At 37.3% G+C, this 25,155-nt stretch overlaps 1 protein-coding gene across 2 annotated transcripts in view; it reads left to right on the top strand.

Annotated features, from left to right (window-relative positions):
• Lrp1b (LDL receptor related protein 1B) overlaps window positions 1-25,155 on the top strand; it is a 1,858,137-nt gene that overhangs the window by 1,017,827 nt on the left and 815,155 nt on the right. For both annotated transcript variants that reach the window (XM_087899923.1, XM_087899922.1), the window contains exons 8-9: window positions 20,595-20,817; window positions 24,763-24,934. In XM_087899923.1, the coding sequence (XP_087756049.1) occupies window positions 20,595-20,817; window positions 24,763-24,934 (395 nt within the window). The remainder of the gene's footprint in view (window positions 1-20,594; window positions 20,818-24,762; window positions 24,935-25,155) is intronic.

Raw genomic sequence — 25,155 nt, 5'->3', positions numbered from 1 at the left:
AAATTGAAATATAAACAACATAAACTTCAAAATGAATACTGATTATAATCAATTGTGACACATTAATTAGTGAGAGAATAATGTAGTGAAAGTGAAGCAATTATAAATAAACATATGGGCATGTTGAGAGGAAAAGCGCTTTTGTTTGAAACAAGGCTCTAAATAATTTCCAAGGAATTTTGTAGTAGAAATCATCATTTCCAGGTGTTAATATAACATTTGATACAATGAAGAATCTGTAGTATAAATGCTAAAGCCAGGGTGAGATGGTGCTGAGGATTTTTCAAAAATTCATGTTGCAGGCACAACCTTAACTACTGGGGAGAGAGTTCCTTTCAAGGAGAAACTTATAAAACAGTGAGTTAAACAAGTCCCTGAACTGGGCATCACTACCTAAGGGACAAGCATGCCTGGTGTTCTGCCAGGTATCACTAAAACTGACAGAACCACAGGAAACTAAAAGAAAAATCTATGCTTTTAAGACATTATATAATATACCTAGTCTGCATTCTTTAAATGTCTCTGTCATGAAAGAGGGGGGGTTGGCGGAGAAATAGTTTGCATTAAAGGAAGTGAGATAAAAAAAAAATCCACAGGGAAGTAAATATCTTAATTTAGGAAGCCATTTTAGGATTTGCAAGAGACTTGACTCTAGAGGAGTTTCCAGGTCCAAGGAGAGGTCCCCAGATTGTTCCTTGGGCATCAGAGGAGAGGGTGCCTGAACTGGCCTTGTCCCATAGCTACACTGGTGAATATCTTGCATATCACTATAGAATCTTCATCTGGCGATGGATGGAGAAAGAGACAGAAACCCACATTGGAACACTGGACTGAGCTCCCAAGGTCCAAATGAGGATTAGAAGGAGGGAGAACATGAGCAAGGAAGTCAGGATCACGAGGGGTGCGTACACCCACTGAGACGGTGGTACTGATCTAATGTGAGTTCACCAAGGCCAGCTGGATGGGGAGTGATGGAGCATGTGATCAAACTGGACCCTCTGAATGTGGCTGGCAATGAAGACTGACTGAGAAGTCAAGGATTCTACTGCATGGACTGACTTTGTGGGAGCCTGGTTTGTTTGGATGCTCACCTTTATAGACCTGGATGGAGGGGGAAGGACCTTGGACTTCGCACGGGGCAGCGAACCCTGACTGCTCTTAGGACTAGAGAGGGAGGGGAAGATGGGGAGGGGGAGGGAAAAGGGAGGTGGGGAGGAGGTGGAAATTTTTAATAAATAAATAAAAAATAAATATGAAAAAAATCCACAGCAACAAATGATTCCGGATAGAAACAAACAAACAAACAAAAAATGATAGAAGACAAATTTAATAGATGAAGATGTAGTTCCTTTGTAGAATGTTTTGTGTTGTGCAACACAAAAGAAAAGTTAAGAATAAAAAAACTATTTTGAACACAGAGTAGTTTTGATTTAACAATGTTAAATTTGTTGCTTATTATAATAACACTTAGGGAATTTTACATTCATATGCTAGTCCTGACATAGCTACAAACCATTGATTGGGTTCCCTATACCCAGTTTTGGGGTCTAGGAGTCTTAAAAACAAGTTTCTAAAGAGTTGGTATCCCCTAAGACTTCTGTCTACAGCTATGAGTTGGTCAAGATTAAGCTAACCTTATACCACCTTCTGTGTGCTCTTCTGCATGCATATGCGTACGGATTTTATATTCATATAAGGATACCCACAAGATTGGGTTAAGCCTCATGCTCATAACCGCATTTTAATCTGATCACCTCTTTATCATCAATTGTTGTCACCTTCTAAGATCCTACATATTAGAACTTCAACATGAGAAGGGAGGACGATAATTAAGTACATATTGGTTTAATGTTCACGAATTTTCTGGTCCTTTCATGGCGCATGTATTTAGGAGCTGTCACTAGGTTTTCAATTTATTTGAAAAAGTTCCGTTGGAGAAAAGACCATATAATTATGTGCCCGTATACAATAAATAGAAATTATCCTTCTTTCGCTATCATTCTTTTTCTCCTTCGCTTGTTCCTACCTTCCCTGACCTAGCATTTTAAAAACTGATCAATCTGAATGAAAGGTATTCTTTCAGTTAAGGTTTGAAATTTGTCAATACTATAAATTGGGGTAAAGAATATAATATATGATCTTATTCCACAAAAAGTGTGTAATGTACTTAAGAAGTCTACAAATGAAATTTATGCAAAAAAAAGCAAATGAGAAAATGAAGTTAGATAAATGTGACAGAAAGCAGCCATTTCAATTACTCAGCTTCTGAATTTGTGGCTAGAGCAAGATTTAAATGAATTAATAGCACACAATAACACACAAACAGGAGATGGTAAGGTTGTAGCAGATGGTGATTTCTCAATGGCTCAGTTTTTCGATTGTATATATATTATCAATCCACTGCTAGTATCTCTACGTGAAGCTCTTAACAGTTTGTTTTCTGGAAAAAAAAATTCTTTCACATCCAGAATCCTTGTAATAAAAGGTGAATGTTTAAACTTGAGGACACTTTCAAACAATGAGACCAAGCACTACTCTGTTAGTACATGTAATTACTTTCCATAAAAATATGTTTCATGTTTCATTTAAATTTTCCTTTTTGTTACTCAAAATTTACAAAGACTTGAACATATTTTTGCTATTCATCATCTGATAATAATATTTTTAAATATTAGATTTTATTTGAAAATCAGACACTTAACATTACTTTCTTAATTCTTAATATAAAATATTTTCTCTATTTTGATGGTAAGATCATGAAGTCAAAGAAATGTGAAGTAACATTTAAAATGAGTAAGTTAATGAAGCAGGATTTTATTTGAGTACACTTTTCTCATAACACAATACAAAAAAGCTGCTAAATACAATATCTAAAATACCGAGAGAAAAAGTCATTTCTGTAAAGTTAGTAATTTTATCTTATTTAGCCTTATTCTATTCCATGAATGAACTCTTAGAATTTGTTTTAACTCTCCTTTGACTCCTTCTTACTTAATATACATTTACCTTACCACCATTGAATGTTTCCTTTTGTTGTTACTGTTTTTTTGTTTTTGTTTTCTGAGACAGGGATTCTCTGTAGCTTTAAAGCCTGTCCTGCAACTAGCTCTTGTAAACCAGGCTGGCCCCAATCTCACAAAGATCTGCCTGCCTCTGCCTCCCAAGTGCTGGGATTAAAGGTGTGCATCACCACCGCCCAGCTCATTGAAAGTTTCATATGGAGGATTTTAATGAATGATAGGTACCTTTTCAGATTATTTAGTTGCTCAAACACAGCTTTTTTTTTCTTTTTTTTTTCTCAAAGTTTATTAAAATACAAAAGTCTCCATTTCCGCCCTCTTCCCAACCCTCTCTCACTCCCCAAAGCCAGTTGACTGGGACTGAGCGAGCACGTGATCCAACGAGATTCTCTGAATGAGGCCAGATTCTCTGAATGTGACTGGCCCGGAGTCTTTCTGAAAAGCCATTGACAATGACACTGGGACTTGTTTCCTCTGCATATACTGGATTTCTGGGATCCAGTCTGTTTGGAGGCTCACCCTCCTGGACCTGGAGGGAGGGGGGAGGAGCTTGAACTACCCACAGGGTGGGAGACCCTGACTGCTCTTGGGGATGGAGAGGGAGGATGGGAGGGAGTGGGGGGAATGGGAGGGGGTTGGGAGGAGGGGCGGAAATGGAGAGTTCACCAAACACAGCTTTTTTTTTATAAACAGTTAACTCAATAACATTCAAGAAACCCCAAAACAAGTATTTAAGTTGTTGAAAGATTTAGAGACTGAAATTGGTAATGTTTTTCCTGTCGTATTAGGCAGGGTTCTCTAGAGAAACAGAACCGATAGAATATATGTGTGTGTGCCTCTGTTTGTGTATGTACACACATATATGTGTGTATGTATGCACACACACATAATTAATTAGAATGGCTTACAATTTATGCTTTGACTACGTCAGCAATGGTTGTCTTTGGTCAGAAATCCAAGAATCTAATAGGTGCTCCATTCATGAGGCTGGCTGTCTCAGATTGTCTTTGATATGCAGCAGAATCCTGAAGAAGTAGGCTTGAAAGCCAGGAAAGAAGTGAATTTCCAGACAGAGTGAGGGCAAGCAGGCAAAGGGAGGAGTTTCTTTAGTCCTTGTCCTTTACATAGGCTGCCAGCAGAGGGTGGGACTCAGATTTAGGATGGGTCTTCAAAACTTCAAAGATCCAGACTTGAGGTGGGTCTGAATTAAGGTAGATTTTCCTACCTCAAATGATCAAATTAACTAAAATTCCTAGGCAGTTGTTTCTATCAGCTTGGGATTTTAGATAATTCCAGATGTGCTGACGATGACAACAAAGAAACAGGCATCACCATTATAAAAATGCCTTACCAGATTCTCCTTTTACCTTCTTCCCCAGGTAACAATGATGGACTTTAATTGAACAACTCATCAGAAGTAATTCTGTTCAGCTGATTCACTAGATTAAAGAGATCATATACTATTTTTGCTGTTGACTCAGGGATTCATCCTTGACTGGAGCTTGTAGAAGTTTGAGAAAATTAGTGAAGGATTGTATGGTATCAGCATCATTTTTGTTTTGCCAATTTTTTTTAACAGGAATTTTGGAAAGATATTCACAAAATGTACCTAGTAGAGGAACGTTGGACTCAATAATGTCATAGATTTTTTTCAATTTATTTCCAGACCTTTCTATTCCACACAAAAGGAAGAATTACATTATTTCACTTTTATAAGAATAGCTTACTTCTCTCCACTTAGCCCTGATCGTACTTTTCATCTTTGATTATAACAAAAGCTTTATTGAAGCTCATTGTAAATTTATAGAATCTCTGGAACTAGCAAAAGTATTCCATTAAATATTCTCTGTTGCAACAATTGCACAGATCAAATAATATTTCCAATTTTTCTTCTAATCTGTCTCTTGTTTTGGCCACTTTAGCACATTAGATGGATGCCCTCAGAGAAAAATTTCTTCTGATTATACTAACAATAAAACAATTAGAAAAAAGACATTAAGTAAAACGAGACCACCTATGTGGATCAATTAAGTCATAGAAGTAGGACTTAGTTTCCTACCCAAATAATTATAATTCTCTCTCTCACATACATACTTTGTACTTGCTCATTGGAACCTCATATGCCCATTTTCTTTCTGCCAAGTTAAAACTTGCAGTATTTTTCTCCAATTTATGGCCATTGACTTGGCATTTCTCTGCTCCTCTAGTAAAAGCTCAGTGCCAACTGATAACTTGAGGACTGTCGATGTCGGCTTCTCTGCAAGTATTTATTCAATAATGGGATAGGAACTGTGCTGGGAAACAGGTGTAAAGGTCTTCTTTAGCCTTCATACAGACAGGTGATCACCTTTCTCCACTGTCATAACTAAATCAATATTGAGTCACGGAGAAAAGGGTAAATAGCTTTAATATAGAATGAGATAAAGACTGTGAGTATCTGAAAGGCAATATTTTGATGAGCACCTTTTTACTAAAAATGGAGTTGAGTTGTTGGGGTAAGATGACAGGGGATTGAATTCACACTTTCCCAGGGAAGCTGTGGGAGATGTGAGAACCTGGACTGGATGGTAGTGATGGAGCAGTGGGTCTTCTTCATTAGCCACTACGCTGTCTTAGGTCCTCTTTGAGCTCGGTTCCAGTGAAGCTGTCCTGTGGCTTTTTGCAAACTTTGGGTTTTCTTCTGGGACTTAACATTCTGTATTAACATGGAATTTTCTAGTTTCCGTGGTGGCAAGCAAAGCTCTCTGAGCTATGTCATCTATAACCCTTCCACCCACAGAACATGGGTTCTTTGACAAAGCTGTGCTTCTCTAGAAAATTTACCTCTGTACAAAGATAAGTATATAACTCCATTTGTAAGTTCTTATGATTATACCAAACATCTCAACAAAAATTGTTTGGACCACAGGCCTTTTATTGTTGTCAACATAATTGCTTTAAATCCTGAACTTTAAATAAGACTTGAGGATACTAGGACAGAAATTCCAAATAAAACTAGGCAGATTCTTAGAAAATAAAAGTTTTATAGATGGAAGACCTTAAATTATTCAGTTAAATTGTTTCCATTCTAATCTTGAATCAAAATAATTTAAGTAGGTTATTTTTCAACAAGCATTTCATTTGAGTCATAAAAGTAACCAATCTGCCTTTAACCACTGCTTATTAATTAGAGTCTTAAGTGAGCATCTATCTCTTTAACTTCTCCATCTTCATATGGTTATTTGTGTATATATATATTTGTGTGAATTCTAACTGAACGAGAGAGAGTTGTTTTTAAACTTTTGAATGAGGAAGGATAGATGATAGGAGCGAAGAATCAGAGATTAAGTGGGTTTAGAGCATCGTTATTTACAGGGTCATTATCCTGTGTTTAAATATTAAAAAGCTTGTGAGTCAGCTATGCTCACTTTCATTTCGTAATTTCAAAGCACTTCAAATGCAAGTGCTATCATCTTCGCTTACATGTGTGGGAAAACAGAGAATGATCTTGCATGAATTAACCTTTCACAGTGCTTTAGGACATTCGTTATTTCTATCATCCAAATATTCCAGGAGAGACTCGGCGCTGTGGTAATGTTACCGCTGTCATTTCTCAGGTACAGACCTGTTTTTGTTCTTTGACAATTTCACACATACACGTAATGAATTTTAATTGCTTTCTCCCCTATTCCTCTCTCCTTCCCCTTGCTCTTCTGCTGAAATATTTCTTCCCAACGACGTCTGCTTTCTTGTCTCGTTGTTAGTGAGTAGCTGAATTTAATAAGGGTTGCTAGTCCAAGAATGGATGATAAAATATTTATTCGTCATGCCGCTGAACAAAGAAATACCCACCCACCCACACCCAGTGATTAACTGCCCATATTATCTGAGAGACCAGTGCAGTTGCCAGAGCCTCTCTCCCAGCTCCATTAAAATGTTGAGAGGTTAAATCCCATGCTGGTCTTCTGCAGATAATCCTGGTTGTTGTTTCCTATGGCTTTATTTTGCCTCAAAAGCACCTCTCCTCCAGCTCTTACAATCATTCTACTTCCTCTTTAGTGATGCTCCATGAATTTTGGAAGGAGTAATATTGATGTCTACTTTAAAAAGGCTCTACCAGCTCCTATCCTTGATAGTCCAGTATGTTAAAAGTCTCTTCACTAACTATATAGTTAATGACTGTATTAAAAAGTTTCTTTTATGAACGCTGACAGTAACACAATCGATAGGCTTAGATATAAATATATAGTAGGCAGTTTTATAACATGTGCAGTTGGTAAAAGGAAGGTTCCCCAAAGGGCATCTGACCTCCCTAGCCTTGGACTTTTGACCAAGTTTATAGTGCCAGGCAAATTCCCTCCTGTGGAACGGACTTCAAACACAGTCAACAGAACAGCCAGTTTTCACTATTGTTCTGCTGGTACAAAGAAATACCATGACCAAGGCAACACATGAAAGGAATCGTTTAATTAGGGACTTGCTTTACAGTTTCAGAGGGTAGTCCAAAGTCATCATGGCAGAGAACATGGCAGCCGGCAAGTGTGGTGATGAAGCAGTAACTGAGAACCCACAAGTGACCTGCACACTTTAGACTGGGATAATGGGACTAGTAAAGGTGTGCGCCTTTGAAACCTCAAAACCTATCCCCAGTGACACAACTGCTCCAACAAGGCAACATCTCCTCCAATAAAGACACACATCCTAATGAGTCTCAAGTTTTCAAACACACGCACTTACGGGAGCCATTCTCATTCAAACTACCACACCTCCGTTATAATTGTTTCACTAATGCAGCAGGAGCACATCTTATCTAGACAGTCTTTACTGCAGTCTACAACGTTCACAGCTGGATAAGTCTGTTGATGACATGACTTTTGTCCGCACAGCCCCCGCATAGCACTTTGTGGGACTATAAAAACTAAGCAATATGTTGGAAGTTGGGTTCCAGCTTTACGTTTTTGGGCTCTAGGAAGAAAGTATGGGATATCTGTAGCAATCGGGACTTGGCATCAACTTCTGGGAGAGGGGGAGAGGGATAACGGAGAGCAAGGGGAAGAGCCTGTACTGTTTGAGGGCCCTCAATGTGCCTTAGTGACCAACAGCACATAGGGTTACAGTCCACACCTTGTTCTGGGATTTTCATTTAATAGGCTATAACTTTTGGAAAGAGTATCATCGATACATGTAAAATGTTCAAACACCTTTTTAAATTTTATTTGATATCCTCATTAAATAGCAGTTTTTTATATGTTTCACATATCCAAGCTATTAGTTGCCTTTTTTTTTTTCTCCTGGCTCTGCAGCCAGTCTACTCCCAAATTAGACCTTTCTACGTGTATTGCTCCCTTCTCCACTCCCATGTCACGTGTGTTCTTCTAATCCCCTTCTCTTGTGGCCTCTTCCTTGTTTTTCCACTCTCCCTGGAATGTATCTTTGCTGTCTGCCTGACTTCTATAGGGATTTTGAATTAAACACATTACCCTAAAAATGTCAAAGGTTGGAATGTCCATGGGAAGAAACATACATCATTTGTTTTCTGAATACCGGTTACCATACACAACGCAATATTTTCCACCAAGAAGCATGGAACGTTTTTAGTAGTATGTTGTTATATTATGCATCTCATTTTCTATTACCCATTCAACAGTTAAGGCACATCTAGATTGTTTCTATTTCTTGGCTATGATGTTGGAAAAGCTATATATGCATTATCCAGGTAGCTCTGGAGGAAGAGAAAGAGCCTTTGGGTTTGTGTATTGGTGTACTATTGTTGGGTCATAGGGCAGACCTATTTTTAGCTTTTGTGTAATTTCCATCCTAACTTCGGGAGTGATTACATGAGTTGACAGTTACACCACAGTCAAGTGCGTTTATCATCAGGGACATCACTGCTTCTTCTCTGCACATGTGTAGGTCAAATATGCTGAACTTTTCTACTGCAGTCTCAAAAATTATAACATTATAATATAAAATTGTAATAAATGAAAATATTATATTATGAAAATCAATTACTAAATATAGAAGCAACAGTGACCCAATAGACAAACTCTCTGTAACTTTTGCCTTTCCCAGTAACACCACAATGAATAATTTAGTGTATTGATCATCTGTGCAGATATGTACCTTTAAAATAAATTTCTGCAACAGTAATAACATATTAAAAGAACAAGGTGCTGTTTGTGTTATATATTATCGAAGTACCTGCCACAGTGGATTTTTGGACTTGGTTTGGAGATTTTTAATTGTTTGTTTTTTTGAGAAAAGCTTTCACTGTTTTAATTCTGACTGTGCTGGAGCTGGAACTCGCATTGTAGTTCAGGCTGGCCTCAAACTCACTGCCTGCCTCTTTGTCCCAAGTGCTGGGAATAAAGGCATGCACCACTACCAACCGGTGAATTTGGAGGTTTTTACAAGGGATATTTATTTGATCAGTACTTTCACAGAATTTCAGAACCATCAGTTTGAAGCATAGACATCTATCACTTTGATTATGAATTCTTATCTCAGAAAGACACAGCTGTATGAACATGTACATACTGGTATCTATGTCAATATGGCCAAGCTTGATTTTACCGATTCACAATTCTAGTGTTCATCCAGAAATCTTTACCTAATAATAACCCAAATGCACATTTTTCAAACTCAGTAAGGAAAGCATTTCCAGAACAAACTTCTCTTGATCTTCTTAGTTGTCCCAACTTAGTTGAAGTTTGGTGTTATATTTAAGCTTCAAGCCAAATCTAGAAATTTAAATAAAACTATTATCAGTAAGTTATATATATATTCAGTCTTTTTTCCCTCTTATTATATATTTTTTTCTTTTCCAGCTGGGTCAATGAACTCTGAAAAACAATAAAAATATTATTATATTTTTGTGGGGGGTGTTCGTGCATGCCTTTAATTGCAGCACTCACGAGGCAGAGGCAGGTGGATCTCTGTGAGTTCAAGACCAGCCTGGTCTAGAGAATGAGTTTCAGGACAGGCTGAGACAAAGCTACACAGAGAAACCCTGTCTCAAAAAACAAACAAACAAAGATATTGTTATGTTTTTACAGTGTGATTATATCTACATAATCATAGGACTTCTTGGTAGTGAGACACTATCAAACACTGATAAGACATGCACATAGGTATAAAAATGTGAAAAGCTATACCTAATTAAAAAATTCATTTTGGTTGCACACTGTGTTCTACCATTTCAAAAGAATTTAGAATAGAAATTGACAGTGTAGCTATTTGGTAATTAGTGTAGCAGGGAACCACATTTGTTTGACAGTATGCAGCTTCATGGACACTTAAGGAGTCTCTTTCAAGACAGTCCTCTGTGCTATTACAATTCAGAAGAATGCCTGTACAAAGCAACAGAGTTTCCTTAAGCGTCGAAATTTGGTTCCACCTCTTTGTATGTCTCAAACAGAAAATTCTGAGTTCTAATATATTGTACTGAGTTCAAATATTTTACTGTTTTTCATGAATAAATTATATTCAACATGTTATTTAAGTCTTGGGATCCTTAAAACTATACGATTCCTAAGTAAGTACTGCCTTTGGTCAAAGTAAGTATTCTACATAGAATATAAATCTCATTCTTTAAAGTAAAGGAAAGGGCAATTTATAAGATATGTAGATTATAGAAATCTCCAGTCACAGTAAATTTTAAAACTAAATTTTAGAAGATGAAGGTGTGGCTATACGGTAGAGTGCTTACTGAAACACACAAAACCCTTGGTTTTATCCTCAGCACAGAAAAAGAAAGTGTGGTTGTGTGAAATTTAATACTGTACTAAAACGCAGCGGGACTCATCAATATCTCCAATTTTTAAGGCCCATGGCCTATCTTGAAGTTCTTCTGTTTTCATCCCTTCTGCCTATGATCAATGCATAACACCAAGATGGAGTTTCTGAGTGTAATACCCAATATTTTCAGTGAGATTATCTTATAGGTGATGGTATCAAAATTTATGACAATTCAGTTTAGTTATGTCTTACTCTAAAGTAAAGAAAGAAACAGAACTTTGCTCGATTCCAGAATTAGATAGTCTAAACCCCTTGAATATAGGCAAGTGTTATAAGATGGTATCTGTAAGCTGCAGTAGTTTGACTGAGATGTTGCTAGAATGAAAATTGATTAGACAAAAGAGTCTTCAAATTTAACTATGCATAGATACACTGCCTCCTGGAAATTCTTTAAATGGAAATATGCAAAAGAACAATCTAAACATAGAAAACAAATCAATAATTTATTAACTAGTAATTGAATCCCTAGAAGAATTACAGTTATCTATGCTAGATAGTGTGGAAAAAACTTATGTCTCTCTGCTAGAATGGGATAATGCACTTCATGTATCTTCTAACCTAATTTTAAATCTCAGACTTATATTTTATCATTTCAATACAAGAAAATCAGTACAAAATTGAATATATATACATTCCTCAATTTTTGTACTGATTTTCTTGTATTGAGATGTGTGTGCATATACACACAGCATGTGTCCTTTTAACTGGCTTTACAATGCATGTGCGTCTATTTATTTTATACAAGAATCATATAGAGCAATATTAATCAAACAATTTTCAAAATACCATAATGTTTTGTCAGGTTGACTGAATGGATATTTGAAAACTGAGATCAGAAATTGACATTTAAATGAATAAGTGAAGCCCCATTTGAAATAGCAGAGCAGACAATAGTTTTGAACCTGAGAAGAGGTATATGTAGTTCAGGAAAAAGACAATGCTTGACTACTGAAAGACCAGACATTGAGAAGACAGAAGGATGTTGCCATCTTGTAGGGGATGTACCTGAGTTGGAAGGACGCTGTTAGATGAAGCTAGTGATTCAGCTTAGACCAGATTGTGCTCACCACTGTTGACTATGTTAAAAATATGACTTTTACCCTGATTGATGCCAGCAGCTATAGGAAATTTTATAACACATGACCCTCTTTTATTTTAATGGGATATCCTTGACAACTATAAAAAGAATGACAAAGAGGGGGAACATGTTGGAGAGTTCTGTTACTCTTTTTTTATTTTCCGTGGTGGGAGTGGTGAGACAGGATTTCTCTGTATAATGGTGCTAGCTGTCCTGGAACATGCTTTGTTGACTAGGCTGGCCTTGAACTTAGAGATCCTCCTACCTGTCCCTTCCAATGGATGGAATTTTTAAAAATTCCAATGATTGGATTGGAGGAATTCACCATCATGCCTGACAAGTTCTGCTACTTATGTTGAATCTGGACTTAGGTTGAAAATGACAAGCTGAAGATGAAGTGTGACAGAAAGTTGCAATTTGATCTTGAGAAAGATAGAATAGACTTTGTCATCCACTACTGTCAATGAAAGGAAGATACTCCCTTAAATTTTTTTTAAATAATTTTTTCATTTATTTTGCATAATGAACACACTTTCCTCCCCCTCTCTCTTCTCCCTCCATGCCCCCTTTGCTTCATATACTCCTCCCACCCCCATCTACTCATCCTCGGTCTCCATTCAGAAAGAGGCAGATCTCCCATGGACTTCAGCAAATACGGCACATCAAACTGAGGCAGGATTGTACTCTCCCCCTTGCATCAAGGCTGTGCAAGGAAACCCATCATGGGGAAGAGGGTTCCAAAATCACCTAAACGCCAGGGACAGGTCCTGATCTCACTGTTAAGATCCTTACAAAGAGACCAAGCAACACAACTGATAAACACATGCAGAGTCAAGGTTAGTCCCAGGCAGGCTTCCTAACTGTTGGTTCAGAGTTCACGAGGTCCCACCAGTTCTGTCCGTTGTCTCTGTGGGCTCCCTTGTCATGATTCCCCGGCTCCTATAATCCCTTCACTCTTTCTTTAGCAAAAGCTAAGCTCAGTGCTTGGCTATGGATCTCTGCATCTGTTTCCATCAGTTACCTGATAGAATATCGCTGATGACAATTAAGGTCATCACCAATCTGATTATAGTAGCTGGCCAGTTCAGTCACCCTCTCCACTATTACTAGGAGTCTTAACTGTGGTCATCTTTGTGTGATTTCTGGGATTTCCCTGGCATCAGGTTTCACCCCAATGCCAAAATGCCCCCCCACACACAATTAAGATGTCTCTTTCTTCACTCTCTCCATCCTGCCCTCAGTCCTCCTCCCTAACCCAGCTTGCCCAACCTGCTCCCTCAAGCTCCATCTCGGTTCCCCTTCACTCCCAGTTTACTCAGGATATATCCTATATGTTGCCTTCCCAGTGAAATCCATGCATCCCTCTTTGGACCCGCCTTAAAAGATAATCTCTTCTTTCTACAACAGGATGCAGAGGAAGCGACATAGGTGAGAGGCTGAAGAAAGAAATAATTGAAATTATTTTTCAATGTGTCCGGCCACGGAGGCAGAAAGATGGAAGATAATCTTTCCATAGCGGACAGGAATTCTATGGATAAAAGAGCTGGAATGAGAAGGATGAAGGAATGAGAAGGAGTGAGAAAGGAAAAGAGAAGACTAGCTATGAGAGAGATAGCCCCCAAAAATCAGTGGGCACAAGGTCTCTTTGCCCAAGAACTTATGCACTGAGAACCCTCAGGAAACACTGAGTCACATAGATGCAGTCTGGACCCCAGCATGACACTTGAGAGCTATGATTTGAGTGTTTATGGAATTTTAAATGAGTGAAGATATTTCTCAAACAAACAAACAAACAAACAAACAGAAAAAAATTCTAAAGATTCAAACGCAGCTCCTCTCAAACACTGGACAAGCGTTTCGCCACTAAATTATAGACCTAGAATTCATGTTTCTTTTTAAAACAGGGTCTCACTAAACTGATAAGTTGTCCCTGAATTCACTCTAAACTTCTAAAACCCTTAAACTGAGAATTTTCTTATCTCAGCTTTCTGAGAAACTATGATTACAGACCTGTGATGTGCGCGCGCGCACACACACACACACACACACACACACACTTTATTTTTAAATAAATTACTGTGTAATATCAGTCTGCTTCATGTTCATGGAAAGCAAGAAAGATTTCAGATAATGTCTATGTTTTTAAAATTAATTTCTTTTTATGTAAGAATCAGAATGTGGAATGGAATTATATTTGGTTTATATGTAACTCTTGGAATGGCGCATGCCGTAATGTCAGCCATTCAGAACAGTACTTCCTGAATCATACAATACTTACTCCAACAACATTTTACAAAGAGTTCTTTGAATGTCTGTTCTCATCAAGCATTATGGTGGATGAACCAGGGCATGCTAGTTTCCACTATGGGTGCCGTTTAAGCCAGCTCACAAAAGTAGAAATTTTTAAGGGAAGCATAGATAATGTCTCGTGTCTCCAGGTCTAAGTCCAGGGGCTAGGATGGGCCCTTGTGGCCTAAAAACATGGAAACCATGTTCTTCCCTTCCTCCTCTCTATCTTCTGGTGTATGCACAGGCTCCAGGATTACTTTCTCCTTCCAGCCCACCCTGCCTGCCAACTTGACCTATTATAACACATCTGCCCATGGGTGGACTCTACACCTATTGGTTTACACCATTGAGAAAGAAAGTCCTAGTGGCTCTGCAAAGCCCAGCCTTTCATTGTGGGTTCACTGTGACCTTCTTCTCTTTGAAGGGGCAGAGTGTGTTGCCATTAGAAATTGCCTATACAGCTGAGAATCTCTACAAAGTACCTTAGAGGGGTAACATTTTGCAAATAAGCATGCAGAAAAGCCAGCCATACCCCCACTATAGCCAGTGCACAGACACTTCTGGGGAAATTATTAGGAGAAATGTTTGCAGTATCCAGAGACGCCAACTGAGAGTGGGAGCCTGCATGTCAAGTTTAATTTCTGTGTGTTTATGTATAGACTGAAAACCAAGGACAACAGAGGTTTCACAAACAGCAGAAGCGAAAACGTCAAACAAGTAAAAATCAATAAATAACTGTCTTGCAGGCTTAGCTAGACAGAGAAAATAGTTTAATTGTTTATCTTCCACAAGCTTAAATAGCAAGAGCTAATGGAATTTGAATTTTAACCTCTTGTAAGAGAGACTCATTACCCATTTGGATTCACTATTGCATTCAAGAATTGTGGTGTTAAATATTTAATATTCCTACTTTAATTCTGAGTATACTTTAATTACTCTATATAATGTGGAAAAATGCTTTCTTGTTCAAATTTGTATATATAATGGAAGAAAAATATAAAATTGTATTGTAATTGATGCTCTTTGGATAGCACTAAATTACTATAAAAACAACAATACAGAATTAAGTTCTCAGTATAATTCTTTCGAAGAAATTATATATCATTTTGCTGAAATGGTTATCATCATTAATAAATGATTATTAGAGAAGGACTGTGTGCTTGGACTTGATTAGAGCACTGTAGACATCCTGAAGTCTGGTATACGTGGTCTTTGTATCCACCTTCTTGAGAGTTCTTATTGTGAATATTGTTATGTGAATTGCCTTGTACTGGAGTTAAATGAATATTGTCATGTAATTTTGAGACTAGTTGGAACTTTCCTCCCTCCCTCTTAGCTCCAGCATTACATTCTAACTGAAGATAAAAGGGGAAGGACAGATGACACAAAAGTCCGGGTGGCAGTATACCTACAGAGCCTGTGTCCTTCAGAACAAGTGCTTGTCAGTGCTATGGAAGCAGATCCCACTGTCCAAAGTGATTCTTAGATTTATCATCAAACAAAAAATCCAACCAACCAAGCAAAGACACCCTCCCACCAAGGAAATCAAAAAACAAGCAAAAATTTGTTTTAACATGTATGTGTGGAAATTGTTTTGCTTTAAAATTTCGGGATGGTTGAAGTCGCACCTGTAAATACAAAACTTTATCACTGCCTCGGGAACTTTTCATCTATGTTGGGGAAGCTTACCAATGATTTTCAGAGTTTCCTGCTACCTTCCTTAGAAGCAAAATGTAGACGTCTATAGTAAAGTAAGACCTTGTTTACAGTCAGTCTGATATTAGAGTGATATTACTCACCATATGTGATATGCTAATGAATGAGAAATAATTAACTCCTCTGTACTGGAGAGGCAGAGATGCAAGAACTATGAACTCAATGAGTAGCTAAAAGCCCCCAAAGCATCCCCTTCTTTGGTGTACTCTTAGTTAAATATCTTAGAAACAGAGATTAAACTTAGACTATTGCCTCATTTTAGTTTGAGATTTGATGATTGTACAAACAAAAATCTAGAAGGACATTCAAATTAAATGCAGAACAATGAAAGAGTCCTCTGTTTAGGGTGTGTAATAATATGGGAAAAAAAGTTGCTAGCACAGATATGGAGACAGGGAGACAAAGGTGGAGCTGAAGTTCTTAGAGAGTGGGAAGGGTTCAGAGCAGGACAGGGCTGGTCTCCACGAAGCAGTATAAGCCAGTGGTTTTCAACCTTCCTGATGCTGAGACTCTTTAATTGAGATCCTCATGTTGTGATGATCCCCAACCATAAAATTATTTCTGTTGTTACTACATAGCTGTAATGTTGCTCCTGCTAAAAATAATAATGTAGATACCTGTGTTTTCTGATGGTAATAGGGGCACATGACACACAGATTAAAAACCACTATATAAACCAACAGCTGATTTCTGTACAGATCTGTCTGTACTGTGTGGGGACTGCAGAGGAGGGTGACTGGAAAGGATCTGCGAAAGAAAGACTGTGGACTCTCAAAATCAAGAGTTAGCTATTTAGGGCTGGAGAAATCAATCAGCAATTAAGAGCACCAACTGCTTTTACAAAGGTCCAGGGTTTAGTTCCCACCAACTCACAACCACCTGTCACTCCAGCTCTAGGGGACCCAACATCCTCACCTGGCTTTCTGGGTTACTGCACTCATTTCCACTAACCCACACACATATGCCCATAATTATAAGTAAAATCTTTAATAAAGCACTTAAGTGTTCAGACAAACATTAAAAAAATAAAAACAGATAAAATTGAGTCCCAAATCTCATTTCTAGTTACTTTTTGCGCAACTTCTGGAGTAGGTTGTAGGCTGTCCTCTTGTTCTTAATCCAAAAGGCAATAATAACAATGGACAAAATTATCACATTTCAAATAAAAATGCCTAGCTTAATCTAATTAGTAGAAAAATCAGGCAACTCCAAAATCAAATATTCAAGGCAACTAACTCTCTGCTGCTTAGAAATGCTCACATAAACAGCAAAGAAAGGCCTGGTTGATAAACAGTTTCAAAGGAGGACCGAGAGAAGGAACAGTGCTGGCCTATGTTCTGAACAGCAGGAATCGTCACGAAGAACATTAGTGAGGCATATACGGGGGGAAACTTGTGTAATGCCAACATTCGGGAGAATTACCTACTATCTCAACATAGATCTGGGTAACAGAGAGAGAGACCCTATCATACAAAGCCAACAAGCCAACCAAACACTAGAGGTTAGTGGAAAAAAACTTGAAAAAGAGTTGTATAATGTCTGCTGTCTAAAATAATGACTATGACAGGGGCATTGTGGTTATGAGACCAAGCACTTGTTCTCAAGAGGTTTGAAGAGAAGTATTAGCTGGAAAGGGTTATAATGTCTGTGTGCCATACCCTCATATGATTCAGAGTCCAGGATGTACAGTGAGGGCATCAATTTTGAAAAATTGGTGAATTTACATGTAGACCACCACCAGTTATATGTTCTTCTACAGGTAAAACTTTTGTTTAGATTTGAAATTCCTTCAAAAATAATAGAACCAAAAAAATGGCATGGGGTTAATTCTGTTTTTCTTACCATGGCAAATTATATACACTGAACATCTTTCATCTCTAAATGGAAATAATGTTACTACTATGTGATAATGTCTGAAGATAATAGAATAATGTGGATAGTGTAATAGTATTTACTCTGGTGAAGATTCAAGGAAACTTAAGAATGAAAAACGATTTTCAGTCTAGAGAACAATTTAGCTTTTATTTTCTAATAATTGTAGATATTTATTTAAGTTAAAATAGTTTCTCATGTAGCCCCAGTTGAGCCAAAATGTGCTGTGTAGCAGAGGATGACCTTAACTCTCTTCCGGTTCAGCTCTATTTTATACATCCAAAATTCTTCTGTTTTCTTTACTTTGCATTTACACTGAAACAGTAAAATTTAATAAATTACACACACACAAATATATATATATATAGCAAATTATGTGTATGTAGTATATATATATGTTATATATACATAATAAATTACACACACCAACATGCACATGCATACACACCCATACATAGAGTATTCTAGAGTTTCTATAACCTTGATTATTATGATGTTGAACATACCTATAAGTCATTTGTTTTATTCCTGAAGCTGTTGCTCAATATCACTGAAAAACTTGTAGAAGAATTATTTGTGTATTGTCCATTATAATCTAATTCATACCAATAAATTATTCCTCCTCAGAAGTACCAACCTTACTTATACTCTAACAAATATCATATTCAATGGCTTCCTTTTGAAGAATACCTTTATACTATTTGTGAAGTTTTGACCACATCAACCATTCTAATCCTTCTTCCTGAAATGTTTCAGACACCTATGAATCTCTGTTTTCTCTGACCTCATATCTCTTCTGATCTCTGAACTCCTCGGTCTTCTTTTCTCCTTCTGCCTATTCCTACAACAGTAGGCTTCCAGGGTGCTTATCTCACCCTGATCTCTTTATTTCTTCTGGATATCATCCAATGAAACCAACTCAAGGCTTCAGATAAATCTTTATTTCCAGACCAGTCTTTTCCTTTTTTGTTGGTTTGTATGTTTAGTTTTCCATGTGTTAATAGATAGATAGATAGATAGATAGATAGATAGATAGATAGATAGATAGATAGACAGACAGACGGATGTGTGTGTGTGTGTGTGTGTGTGTGTGTGTGTGTGTGTGTTTCCTACGTGCATATCTCTGGAAGTTCGAAGATGCCAATAGACATCACAGAAGTGTTCTAAACTGCAATGTGAGTTCTGAGACTTGAACTAGCCTCCAGTACTCTTCTGTCTCAACTGTTGGGCAATGTTGTTTCACTGTATACCTATACAGTCTTTGAGTACCACACAGTTCTTGTTGTTCCAGCTTCTGCAGCCCTCAATAACTACACATTCTCTTCACTTACATGAAATGAACTCATTTGAAACAGGGAGCAGAGAATAAGAAGCTTTATGTCCTGGATAGACCTCTTATAATAATTGCAGACATTCTTCTGCTTAGAACATACCTGAGGATGGGACTCCTTATGTATTTCCTTAGTGTGTTTTCAGTAAAAGAAGAAAAGTAGTACTTGTAGTTCATCTTGAGTGGGCTATAAATCCAATTAGTTAAGACTGAGGAAGGTGGAGCTATCAGAAGAGTGCAGGGAACAAAGAGGGAAATACAGAGGGAGAGAGAAGGGTAGCACTGGAATGTAGTTATGCCTTTTCATTTGTTCTTTGCTAAAATAAAAAAAACTCTCTGTCTTCACTATCACTTGAAGTGTTTCACTTGCTTAGATACTATGGTCTTTCAAGGACTCATAAAGAATTTTTATCCCATCAATACAGAACACTACACATTAATGTTTAAAAGCCTGCTATGCAGTAAGGACTTACCTAAAATTACAGTTTAAATACTACTTTTTTAGCTTGAAAGATACCCCATTGTGTTAGATAATTCAAGATTGTTGAAAAAAGTAACTAAAAACTAATTCTCCAAGTTTGTAAAATTCAATATTCTATACTCCAGGCAATCTTCATATTGCTCAGTCACTGTAAATTAGATTATTCTTGAGATTATATTTAAGTCAAGGCAAGATGGTCTTCTCTTTACAAATGCAATTAAGTCTCATGAGTGGAAATCTTGTTAACTATTGTCAGAGTAATTGAAATTGATTTGTGTTTACTAAACATTGTGAATACTAATCAAATATTAAACACTCAAGTGTTCCAGGTGCATTTAAATCTTTGGCAGTCTCAGAACTGCTTGAAACGATTTCTTGTCCCAGAAGTGAGTATTTTGTTTCAGCGTTTTCTTCAAAACGTATTAAGAGAAATAGAGAAGTGTCCTTCATTTCCTTCATGTACTTCCCTTAGTTGGGAGGCATTTGGAATAGGCCTGCAGGTCATGTTATTTAGGTTTTATTTTTAGTGCTACAGACAACAAGCCTAGATTTTCACTGCTTCGTTCATTTCTGGTTTGCTGGTCTCTGCGCTTCACAATGTTGCAGAACTCCACAGAATAGGTTTTATAGGAAACAAATATTACCAGCAATTTGAAAATCAGGTTGGATATAATGTCTGGTGGCTCACATGCCCTGGTTTGATGACTTGGCTTGCTTCAGTACCTTGTCCTTAATGGGATGATGCACCGGCTATATGAAGCTTAAAGAAACTCTGCTGATGCAAAAATAAAGCCACCACAGCCACTGGCTTTGAGGAAATTTTACAGTTGTTGCTTAACCTGCTCCCTTATGCCCTGCAATATTCATTAGCAGATTCCTCTGTTTATGACTGATATTATATGGAAATGGTTATGGGAAGCAAGCAGATGTAACTACTGAAATAAATTAGTAGGAAAGTTCTGCTTTTTACAGATGGCTCTATCAAATATGTTTCCTCTCTCTTCATATGAACATTTATTTGTCTTTCAACAGAAAACTTTTCTTTACTGACTCTGGGGATGTTCCTAAAGTAGAGAGATGTGACCTGGACGGGATGAACAGAACAAGAATAGTTTATTCAAAGGCAGAGCAGCCAGCTGCCCTGGCACTGGACCTCGTCAACAGATTGGTTTATTGGGTCGATCTCTACTTGGACTATGTGGGAGTAGTAGACTACCAAGGAAAAAACAGGCATACTCTTGTACAAGGTAGACAGGTAAGTACGATTTTGTTAGAAAATGCAGCTACCATAAACTGAATATATGATACTCTTCTAAAGATAGAAATTTGAAGCATTCCTTACAGGTAAGATGTAATGGCTCACAAACTCTAGATGCATATTTTATTTGGGAGGATGTTCTAGTCACAGTATTACTAGGATATGCCTGTTGAATTTATCAGGTTCTTCTAAGGGGATATAGTGTGTGTGTGTGTGTGTGTGTGTGTGTGTGTGTGTGTGTGTGTGTAAAGGGAATTTATTAGCGTGGTGTAGAGTCTTGATTGGATCCGTGGTCTAGTTAGTATAACAATGGTTGTTTCCTGATGGAAAGACAGAAAATTCATAGAGACTGGATGACCTGCAGGTTTCAAGAGCTGCTGGAATTCTAGACTGGAATCCCTAAGAACTGTGTTTTAACATCAGCAAGGGAATGCCTCAACAACAGTATTGGTGACCTTGCCTTCCAAAGCCATGCCCTTTTATTTGAACTGCCACCAGAGAAAATTTTAGGGTGCCTGTTCCCATCTCAGATGATCTAGACGTAGGGCAGATTGTCTGATCTCAAACGAGCCAATCAAGACAAATCCCTCATGAGTGTACTTTTAGTTGAACCTGGATGTTGCCCAGTTGGCAGTTAAGCTCAGCCACCACAATCATGACACTAGACGCCTCTTGCTCCTTTGCCTCCCTGTTGAAGGCAAACAAACATAAGCAAGACCACGAATGCAGAAGTGCTATATTCACAAGAGAGGGAGAGACTCCCTGCAACGGGACAAATGTCATGACCTACTTTCTGAAAACTAATTCAAGCGTTTATTCATACGGAGCTGCACTGCCATCTGTCCCATGGGACATTAAAAATAGTTTGCTAGCAAAAGCAAATGTGTGTTCACAAAAATACCCTAATTATTTTAATAGTGTTCGACTTAATTTTGCCAACTGATTCATTTGTGTGCTTCCAAAATGAGAATTTTGTAAAATTTCAAAGATCAATATTCTTGACTGTGCATTAAGTTTTTTGTGGTTTTTTGTTGTTGTTTGTTTGTTTGTTTCTATCTTTCTTTCTTTTTTTTTTTCAGGTAATGGTCCATAAATGCCTTAAAAAAGCTTAGTTGAAGCATGCCTTTTCCAGTGGTATTTCTCCCCCCTATTTTTCTGTCTCTTATATTACACCAATCTTTTGTGAGGTCTCCAGTGAGTTAATAGATTTAGTAATTGAAACCCTTTGATTTCTGACATAGTATGAGATAGGCATGTTCTATGAACCCCTTACAGTGACTTTGTCTCTCATCACCTTTATAATGCAGTTAATTATCCTTGATACATAAAAACCTTTACATGGGTTATATATATAAACTATCCAATGCTGGGACAATTTTTTTTTTCACACCTTCACCTGTCCTAAGGAATTCACTGTTTTTGGCAGGCCTTGGTTATGCCCTTCTGTGTAATAATTTCTAACATGATTATGAGAGACTTTATTTTATTTGCCATTAAAATTAAATATTGAATGGAGAATTCAAATGTTTTCCTCCTAATTACTTGGAAAGTCTTTTAAGAACCTGTAAAGATGGCTTAGTGGTTAAGGTTACAGCTACTACAAAGGACTGAAGTTCAGTTCCCAGCACCCACTTATATTGCTCACAACTTCTAAGTTGAGGAATCTGACACTGTCTTCTGGCCCCTGTGAACACGCACAGAAATACACATATATGAATATTTTAAAATAAAATTGAAATGACTCTTTAGAAAGGTTAAAATGTCTTTTAAATGTCCACTCTCCTCTTCACCCTCTCATTATTATTGTTGTTTTATTTGGTTGTATAGTGTGTGCACATGTGTTTTCATGAGTGCAGCAAGACAATGGGAGCAAGGTCCCTCAGAGCTAAAGTGATTGCAGGACTTCTAGCTAGTGTTGTAATTAAAATTCTGGTCCTCATGATTATGCAGCAGGTTCTCTTTACTGTATGAAATCTCCGTATCCTGTGAATGGAGTCAGGATGCTTACAAATGCACATTTATGGAGGACAAAGGTTATTTTGAGGTGTCCTTCTAGCATTTTTTTTGACAGCTGCTCTGGTTGTCCTGCATCTCCAGTTTAACGGCAGAGTATATGGATCCGCCTAACAATGCAACACCAGTTCTAAGATTGCAAAGCCACGCTATACGTAACTAGTTTTGGGTGAGCTCTTGGAATGGAACTCAGTTCTTTCTCTAAACATGGGAATTAGTAAGACAATTGCTTTACCAGTTGAGCTATACCCCCAGCCATCAAATGTTTAGTTATCCTTTTCTCTTGCTTCTAATGCCTGTGTTTGGCTGGCTCCCTAAACATATACTAAGTCTGTCAGCAAATAATATGATGTAGAAAAAGTCTTTAAAAGTTTTAAAATATGGAGAAAAATTTATATGAAGAGAAGTGAAGAGGTGTTGAATAAAACATAGTTTTTGCCATGTGAACAGATTTTCTACCTTGGCCAATTGTCTCTTATATAGTAAGGGTTTCCTTTATAGGATATGAACTGACATCTTATATAAAACAATATTGAAGTGTCATAGTGAGACACAGCATGAGTAGGGTTTCACACTCTGACCAAAGCAAGGAGCACAGTTTGTTTATATCTTCAAAGGTGAGAAAAAGCATTGACCAAATCAATACTAGGTCATTGGTATATTTGGAGGCTATGATATCATCTTCATTAAAAAGGATACAGGTAAATGCACATGCCCCCCCCATTGCAAAAATCTGTACACCTACTTATTATAACAATGGAATGTTGTCTGAGGGCTTTAACATAGAACAACCCTTTACATTGATTCTTGCCACTCATTTCTACACTAGACAAGAAGAAACAGATGATCTTGAAACAACACCAAAGTCAGTTTTCTTTTCCTCACACCTCACAAAAGGACCAGTGAATGACAATGACCCAGACAGGCTAGAACTGTATAATTGGCCAGGTATTCTTGTTAAGAATGTTTTACAAATTTTTATGAGTGGTTTCACAAACACATCATGCATTCTCACATCCTCGGCTGCAGATCCTTGTGTTTTAATATAGCCTCGTGTGGTCTCTAAGAAAAGTGACCAGTGACTCTCATAACAGCCAGTAATTACTCCAGATATCCAGACCAGAACCTTTTCAAATTATGCATAATTGAATAAAACCACTAGGCTCCATTCCCAGCAGTTCAGAAAACAAATGATCAGTCTTCTTTTTACCCTACTTTCAATGGACTTCAAACACTCAGTTTGCACCTCAAGATGCAAATATTTGCCAAAAGAGAATGAAGTTACTAGTCTAATAGTATGCATATCCATAAGCATCATAATTGCATTCTACTTGCCAGTATGGATACGTTTTAGAAATAATGACATTTTTGAATGAAATGCTCAAATTTTATTCATCATTTTGCACATATGTGATTTCTTTCTGTACTCTTCTCCTCACTGCATAAAGCATTATTTTAATATAACTTAAGACAAGAATGTGACTTTCAACATATGAAACAAATATTCAAAGGTGTTTTCATTTAGAGATCATTAAGGCATAGCTATGATTCTGCAGTGCCTACATATCTATATGAGCAAGTAGCCTCTAAAATGTCTCAAATTATATTAACTCTGACACAGCATATTAGTTAATGCATTTCAAGGTCTGGTTTTTACTAGTCTTGGACAGAAACTATAAAGCATATATTCCCAATGAAACATGAATATAATTATTTCCCATGCATATAAAACTATTTTACCCACTACTCTATTTTATCTTTCACTAAAAAGAGTAGAAATTATCGGAATGTTTCTTTGAAAGAAAATAGAAAATAAATGATAATATTCATCTGACTTTGGACATTCTTCACACTTGTAATTGTATTTTTTTGTTTCACGTTCGAAGCAGTAGAATTAAAAATTCTAGGAATATTTGGTGCTCTTTGCAGGTTAAGCATCTGTATGGCATAACTGTATTTGAAGATTATTTATATGCAACCAGTTTCGATGACTTCAACATCATACGAATAAACAGATTCAATGGCACTGATATTCATTCAGTAATTAAAATGGAAAGTGCTCGAGGAATCCGAACCTATCACAAAAGAACTCAGCCAACAGGTAAGCCACGGGGTTCCTCAACGACCTCCCTAACAGCAGCTTCAGTGAGAACATAGTCCTTGTGCTTCTGTGTGGTGTTACAGAGGATATCATAAATTCTTTCTTGACAGCAAAAATGTACGTGCCTGCTTGATAGAATAGAATAGAGATCACTTCTCAAGTCTAAATGACAAACTACTCAGCTCCTATCAAATCGTTTCTCCGACCCCGGGGTTGAAATG

Source organism: Myodes glareolus, chromosome 21 (assembly GCF_982192425.1).
Source record: "Myodes glareolus chromosome 21, mMyoGla1.1, whole genome shotgun sequence".
NCBI classification, from domain to species: Eukaryota; Metazoa; Chordata; class Mammalia; order Rodentia; family Cricetidae; genus Myodes; species Myodes glareolus.
This window is presented reverse-complemented; position numbering and strand designations above follow the sequence as displayed.